Source organism: Panonychus citri, unplaced genomic scaffold (assembly GCF_014898815.1).
Source record: "Panonychus citri isolate SS breed McGregor unplaced genomic scaffold, ASM1489881v1 Contig00063, whole genome shotgun sequence".
Lineage (NCBI taxonomy): Eukaryota > Metazoa > Arthropoda > Arachnida > Trombidiformes > Tetranychidae > Panonychus > Panonychus citri.
This window is the reverse complement of record NW_026515468.1, coordinates 1,037,373-1,045,741: the sequence shown is the minus strand read 5'-3', so window position 1 is coordinate 1,045,741 and position 8,369 is coordinate 1,037,373. Positions and strand designations below refer to the sequence as shown.

Here is an 8,369-nt window from a genome sequence, read left to right as displayed (position 1 = left end):
AGGAACAAGGAATCTCCACCATTTGTTAAGGTTATCGCTATGAGGGGATGAAGACACAGCTTAACTTAACAACCGAGAGTAATTAAATCAATCCGTAGATTAATTAACCACCTTCGTTTAAATTTATATACCGAGTTCGGGGATAAATCTCTATGTAAAGCAGAAGTCAATTGACTTCTATTTACACATACACGTTGAATACACACAACTTAGAACTTGAATTATATAGATTTTAATTGTCGTTTTGAGGTAGATAGATAAATGAAGAACAATAGAAAAGTAATTAAACTGAAATACGGAAGAAGTAATTTGAGTAATTAAGCCAATTAAGGATAATAATGGAGAGAGTAACATAATTTGATCCAGTTACTAACTGGCGAGAAAGAAAAGAATTGTTTATATATTCTATTCTCTTTCTAACAGCGAGGAAATTTAAATGTATTAACCAATGAGGTAAAAGATTAATTTGTCTTATCAAATGAGGATTGAGATTTGAATAGAAAAGGAAATAACAATCAATTTTGATTCTCTTTCTTGATTAGTTAATTAAAGAGGAAAGCAAGCAGTCAATGACTGCTTAACCCTTATCATCAATCCACCCTCTTCATGGTTGTTAGGCCAATTTAATTTAATTTAATTTGGTTTCTTTTTCATCTGTTTAAACTGAGGCTACTTAATAGTAATCATGTTAATCAACAATAATCAAGATTGTCAACATTAGTTGAGAAAAACAAACTTTATCATTTTGTTTTGTTTTTCGTGTTAAGTTGGACAATTAGGTCAACGAATCTTATTAACTTAAGAAAACCACACAATTAATGATTAGTTAGCTAATATAAATCTTGGACAATTTAACATGCAAACAAAATCCTATTTAGACTGTTAATTTGTTAATTCACTTTCCATTAGGTTTAATTAGTCAATTTCAAGAGATTCAGAGATAATCAAAAAAGTTTTTTTTTTCGTTTTTCAGATTTGCTTTGATTTCTCATTTTAATTATCAAACTTGTTTGACATTATTGTTATCTCGGTGTGATTAGTTAATTATTGATGATTAACTTAAATAAATAAATGTATAATTATATTGTTAATTTAGATTATATTTATTACCAATAAATTCATTTTTTCATCTTAATGATAGAATTAACAATTAAGAGGATTTATTTTAAAGATCATCACTAACATCTAATTGTTGATTCTATTTTTAAATTTCTCTCTCTTTTATATATTTAATATTAATCTTCTTGTCTGTATAGTTGTAATAATCTTTATTTGGCCAATTTTTTCTTAATCACAATTAATCAAATTGCCCTGATTAAGAGCTACAATTACCAATAATTAAGAAGAAAAATCTCTTCTCTTCATCCCTATTAATTAACTAAAATCTTTGAATGACATTTATATCATTTCCATTGATTGTGGCTGATGATATTTTATCAAAAAAAAAAAGATCCAATAAACAATCAACTTAATTGTTGAATTGAACTTTTTGAAAAAACTTTTTCCTCAAATTAGTGTGAAAATATACCGATAGATGGAGCCACCAAACTGCAAGCGAAACTAAAATTTAAACGATTTGATAATTTGATTAATTGGTAATAAAATTAATTGTAATCAATTGATGAAGGTTTTTTTCACTCGATTACCAATTAAATTGTCACTGAGTATCTCGATAGTTAAAAATCTGACTGAAAATTAAGAATTTCTCTGAAAATCTACCTTTGATTGACTTTCCTCCAATGGATTAACCCCAATGGAGATAATTAATTATTGATGTTTAATCATTTTCCAATTAGCTAATCTTGATAAAGGAATAGATTGTGAAAGTAATTGTAATTTGAAAGAGAAAACTGATCAGTATCAATTGTAAGAAGAAAATTGTAATTCATTTGAAAAAGGTGATATTTATAATCGGCTGAGAGAAAGAAAGAGAAAAAGAAAGAGAGTTAAAAGAGACTCTTTCTATTTTTCTTTCTATTCTCAGTTTGAGTTTACACTTTGATTCTGTAAGATGATGAGTGTTTTTAACTGTTGTTCCTTTCAGAGTCAATTAATTGTGATCTTTTTCTCATAGTTGTCTCATTTTCTTTCATCTAATTAATAACTATAGTTAATGGACAATTTAACAAGTGAAAAGTGATTACTAAATTGTCTGCAAACAATAAACAATTAGATTAAATTACGTTTCTCTTTTCTATTCCTACCTTCAGGTGTGGGTGAGTTTTTCTCTGTGTATGTAAGTGTGTGTGGTTTTTTGCTCTCTCTCTCTCTCTCTCTCTCTCTCTCTCTCTCTCTCTCTCTCTTACTATTTTTCCTCTCAGGTAAATATACAATCAGGTTCATCACCATCATCACCACCACCACCATCATCATCAATCTCATAAGGAACCCACTTGACACCATCAACCATGGATCTACAAAACACAATATTATCAAAGTAAGTTGATAGATGAGACATCTGAACATGATGATTATCTTATAGTCTCATCATCTTGAAATAATCTAACTCCTTTTCCATTATCATTCAATTTACTAATTTCCCCAATCAATTTCACTCTACAGCTTTGATATAAACATCTTTCTACCTTTGTCACAGTATTGTTTTCTTTTTCTTTTTGGAACAAATTTTCTATTCTATCTAGAGAACAACAAAAAAAAAGCATCAGCCATGTCATCCTTTTCGTTTCTATCTTTATTTTACCTCACCTAATTTCTTATATTCTTCTCTCTTTCTTCCTCTCTTTTTTCCTCTCTAATATTTTTCTTTTGTTTGTTTTTTCTATTCTCTTACCTTACAGATTAACTTCTGGTATGCCTTCTCCTATGCGCCTTCGAGATCTTATCCGACAAATAAGAGCCGCAAGAACTGCAGCAGAGGAAAGAGCTGTAATACAAAAAGAATGTGCTTACATTAGATCTACATTCAGGGAAGAAGATTCTGTTTGGCGATGTAGAAATGTAGCTAAATTATTATATATTCATATGCTTGGATATCCGGCTCATTTTGGTCAGGTTGGTGTTACATGTATTCTTATGTCAATCAAATGATCAAGTTTCCATTTTCCATTTTCTTTTTCCATAATTACTAATATTTCTTTCTCTTTCTTTTCTCTCATCTTTTAGCTGGAGTGTTTGAAGTTAATCGCCTCACCAAGATTCACTGATAAAAGAATTGGTTATCTGGGAGCCATGTTATTGTTGGATGAAAGACAAGATGTTCACCTTTTAATAACCAACTCCCTTAAGAAGTAAGCCGAATGATTGTCAAACGAAGAGGACAAATCGCCGGATTAACATAAATCATTGAAAACCTTCAATCATCCTCAAAATACTCTCATTATGATAACTAATAAGCGATAATTTAATGTTTTCTTTTTCAATAGTGACCTTAACAGTCAAATTCAATATGTAGTTGGATTGGCTCTTTGTGCTTTAGGGACAATTTGCTCTCCAGAGATGAGCAGAGATCTTGCCGGTGAAGTCGAACGCCTCATGAAATCATCAAATGCATATATCAAAAAGAAGGCCGCCCTTTGCGCTGCCCGTATCATTCGTAAAATACCCGATTTCATGGAGATGTTTCTTCCAGCATCAAGAACTTTATTAACCGAAAAGAATCATGGTTAGATTGTCATTTTCCGTTCTCATTCTTGTAAAGACATTTTCTAATTGTGTCTCTTTCCTTTTTAGCTGTTTTAATAACCGGTGTTACCCTTATCATTGAGATGTGTGAACGGAGTCAAGAGACACTTAATTATTTCAAAAAGGTAACAATTAACATGCATCATTTGAAACAATTTCTCTTAAATTTTAAACATCACTAATTATTGATAAAATTGTTATATTGCTTTTGCTTTCACTCTTTGCTTTTGCTTATGGAAAAATTTGAAGTATCATGAGGTAGTAACGCTAATTACCAATTGGTTTGCATGTAAAGTGATTTGTCATCTTTTTAATTATATTTGTTTTCTCATTTTCTTTTTCAAATCTTATTAGATGGTTCCAAATCTCGTTCGAATTTTGAAAAATTTAATCATGGCTGGTTATTCACCGGAACATGATGTCTGTGGTGTTAGTGATCCTTTTCTTCAAGTTAAAATCCTCAGATTATTACGTCTTCTTGGACATAATGACCCGGAGGCCAGTGAAGCAATGAACGATATCCTTGCTCAGGTAATTAATTGTTGATCCCCTTGGATACCTGTCATTTGATAACTGTAACAATACTAATAAATATTTATATCTCTTTCAATAGGTTGCAACCAACACCGAAAGCACAAAAAATGTAGGCAATGCAATTTTATATGAAACAGTAATTTCCATCATGGATATTAAGTCAGAAAGTGGCCTCCGAGTTTTAGGTATCAATATTTTGGGTAGATTCTTGTTGAATACGGACAAAAACATTCGATACGTGGCATTGACAACGTTACTTAAAACTGTCCAAGCTGATTACAATGCCGTCCAAAGGCATCGAAGTACAATCGTTGAATGTTTGAAAGATCCCGATGTTTCCATTCGTAAAAAATCAATGGAATTGTGTTTTGCTTTAATCAATGGCAATAATATTCGTTCCATGACAACTGAATTAATATCTTTCCTTGAAAAGGCTGATCCTGAATTTAAATCTGTGTGTTCATCAAATTTGTGCATTTGTGCTGATAAATATGCCCCTTGCCCCAAGTGGCACATTGACACCATGTTGAAAGTTTTACAAACGGTAATTTGCAATATTGATTTTCTGTTTACTTTTTGACAACAATTAATGGACCGATTTGTTTTCTTTTCTATTTTCAGTCTGGTAACTATACTCGTGATGATGTTGTAGGTAATTTAATTCAACTCATCTCGGAAACCACATCTCTTCATGCTTATGCCGTTCAACAGTGTTGGAAACATCTTGCTGACGATTTACCATCTAAACAGCCATTAGTCCAAGTTGCCATGTGGACAATTGGTGAATTTGCTGATTTACTGAATGAAGTTTGTCCAGGGTCTGGTGATGATTTATCTGAACCATTAAATGTTCAATCAGATGAGATTGTTGCTACATGTGAAGAAATTACTGCTTCAAGTTTAATGTCAATCGTTACTAAAGAGTATACAATTAACACTTTGATTAAGCTCAGTGCCCGTTATCCAAATTGTGCACCTAAAATTAAATCAATAGTCGATGCATTTGGTTGTCACATGAACGTTGAATTACAACAGCGATCAGTTGAATTTTCAACCATCTTCACCAAACATAATCAACTTCGCCTTAGTTTACTGGAGAAAATGCCTCCGATGAAATCTCGAGATGAGAAACGAGAAAATCTTTCCAATGGGCAAACAGGGGAAGAGGATTTACTGGAAACACTTTCGAAAGTTGGATCAAATTCAACCTCAGAGGCCAAAAGTGATAATACCGCTTCAAGTGCAGCTCTTTTGGATCTCCTTAGTACCGTAGATATGACAAGTCCATCACCTTTCCCACCCACAACAAACCAAGTGCAAAATACAACAAACAATAATAGTGCTATTGTTGATCTCCTTGGATTAATTAATTCTGAACCCACTTCAAGTAGCAATGGAACCCTAATTAACACCACCAATAACTCTTTATCCGAAAACAATGATTCTAATAGTCTAAAATATAATTCACTCATTGAGTCAAATCTTTTCGATGGATTTGATTCTTTGATACACCAATAGTAACCAGCGCAGCCCAAATTACACCACAGATTCCAAGTTTGGTGGCTTATGATGCGAATGGATTAAAATTAACTTTCGATTTTGAGAAAAATGATTCCGATCCAAAAACTTTGATTATCCGGATTAAAGCTCAAAATAGTTACGATAAACCAATGTTAGATTTTCGACTCCAAGCTGCAGGTCCAAAAGTAAGTATCACAAATGATCCCATTAACAATCAACTAATTTCTCTAAATTAACTTTTCAGACATCCCAATTACAATTGTTACCACCATCAAGCACCACGATTCCAGCCAATAATTCAGGTTCAGTGGAACAAATTTTACAAGTTATAAACCCAAACAAGGTTAGTTGTTCATCATCAATCCTTTTTCCTTTAATTATTCACCAAATTAATTGTCTTTTCCTTTTCTCTTCCTGATTATAGTTAAAATTAAGAATGAGAATTCGATTTTCTTATGAATATAATGGACAAGAGATTTTAGAGCAAAAGGATGTTAATAATTTCCCACCAGAAACATGGACCTTCTGATGATTAAGTTAATTACAACAAAGATTTACCATTGAAGAGAAGGAAAAAAGAACACTAAACAATTAAATCAATTCTACCAAATGTGCCTGTGATTTGTTAGAAAATTATAGATTTAAATTAATCCAATTATTCAAGATAATTACACACGAAACTTTGAACCTCTTGACTTTTTTCTTCTTCAATTCTAATTGATTATTTTCTGCTCATCGAACTTTATCTTCACAATCTAAAAACTTTTTACTCCATGATTAGCATATACATTATGTATTAATCATGTTGCTCTTTAAACAATCAACTCCCATTTTTGATTATTCTCTTAATCATATAAATCCTCCAATCGATTGTAAAATTTTGGCACCAATGTTTGATGATCTGGTTGATTTTTCAAGATCTTCTTGCTAAATGAAAGTCTGGATGATTTATAAATCTACACAGGAACCAGATTAAATTCCAGGGAAAGTTCAATTGGGATTGAAAATTTCTTAACTGTCATCATTCAAATCATCTTTCATCTCTCTCTCATCTTATAATCTAAAGAATCAAGAAGATCCTCAGTTTAAATTGATCAAACTTTTTCACCATCAACCTCAATCCGACGTGTCTAAGTCTTGAATGTGGCTCTTAAATCAATATTAGTCTGATTGCAAATAATTAACAAATTTAATTGAAAATGAAAAAAAACTTAAAATCTTTTGATTTTCATTTGAATGTTTAAAAGTAAAAGTGAAAAAATAACCAGAAAACTGAATGAGCTGCAAGTTCACAATTTAACCAATTCTCTTTGTAGTTAATCAATTGAAACAAAACAAAAATCTTATTAACATTTGTATTAAATGGTTAATTTAATCTTAATTGTTTCTTTTCCATTTTCTTAATCACCTTAATAACATTTTCTAATTTCAATTGTCTTGTGAAACTGTTTCCACACTTGAGTTACTGAACAACGACAATTTATTAATAGATTTCCAAACCTTGAACATTTGAATATTTCAAAGGATTTGGGAATTGATCATGAGGATCAAACAGTGTATATCAATACATGTTTATATCTTTTCTCTATTCTCTTGATTTTCATATTCTAATCAATTGCAGTATATGAGCTTTACTATGTGTGAATAATTAACTTAATGAATAAATAATTGAGTGAGTTGAAAAATCGAAATATTTATGCATTTAAATGTATTTCATGCTATTAATTAATAAGATAAAACCATGAAAAGTTCATTGCAAAATCAAGAAAGGTAACTACGATTATATTATAAATCAATAAGATTGTTAGTTAGTTTGCTAACAATTGATTGTATAATTTGTGGGATTCATTCAGTGGATCCTATTAGCTTAATTGTAATCATTTTAAGTATTGTTTCTTAATAATTTCAAGAACCATGTTTGATTTACTGTCAAGATCAAAATCTTTGACAAGGATGAAAGTTAACAATGTAAATAATTGGCTGGTTAAATTGTATCGTCAATATTGGTATTTAGATTTTGATTCTGCCGTTAAGAAGCTTAAATCAATCGAGAAATCAAAGTTTATCATGAAAAAGACAACAACCAATAAATATCACCGTTTCATGTGCTACATGTTGCTAGTTATCAACGTAGTGTTCAATCTTCGATGGTTAATTCTCGCTCTAACGGACGATTCAACATTACAATTTATTCTATGTGATTATCTTGTTCCGATTGATAGATTAAAAATTCTGTACATTATTTGTTTCACAATTTGTTCTGTCGCCATTGGGTTGAACGCGTACAACATTTATCTGAATAATTTCCATGATTGTCCATTTTTAAAGAATTGGAAGATTACGATGAATATATTTTCGTTAATAGAAAACTGGCCCACCTAACAAATCATCATGAACGCATTCTTCGAGCTTATTACATATATTTCATAAGAATTTATAATTTTGCTGTTTATTTCGGTTTATCTTTTTTTCTTTTCGCACATTCGTTAATAGCGATATCGTTTCAAAAAGAAAGTCTCACTTTATGTTTCCAATTACTTTTCATAAGTTTTTATTTCTATGTACTTCATTTCAGTTTTTTCAGTGCTATGTGGGTAGAACTTTATCTTTTATTAGTAATAGTACTCGCAAATGTCAGTTAGATTCATTTGCTTTCAGACTGAAAATTGGTT

At 30.8% G+C, this 8,369-nt stretch overlaps 1 protein-coding gene across 1 annotated transcript; it reads left to right on the top strand.

Annotated features, from left to right (window-relative positions):
* Nucleotides 1-1,683: 1,683 nt before the first annotated feature.
* LOC128386106 (AP-1 complex subunit gamma-1-like) lies at nucleotides 1,684-7,078 on the top strand. Its single transcript, XM_053345078.1, is given in 11 exon segments — nucleotides 1,684-2,437; nucleotides 2,799-3,012; nucleotides 3,124-3,248; nucleotides 3,384-3,622; nucleotides 3,691-3,767; nucleotides 3,997-4,173; nucleotides 4,256-4,720; nucleotides 4,798-5,677; nucleotides 5,680-5,882; nucleotides 5,942-6,040; nucleotides 6,122-7,078. Coding segments are annotated over 11 exon segments (2,613 nt in total). The 5' UTR covers nucleotides 1,684-2,408; the 3' UTR covers nucleotides 6,227-7,078.
* Nucleotides 7,079-8,369: the final 1,291 nt, after the last annotated feature.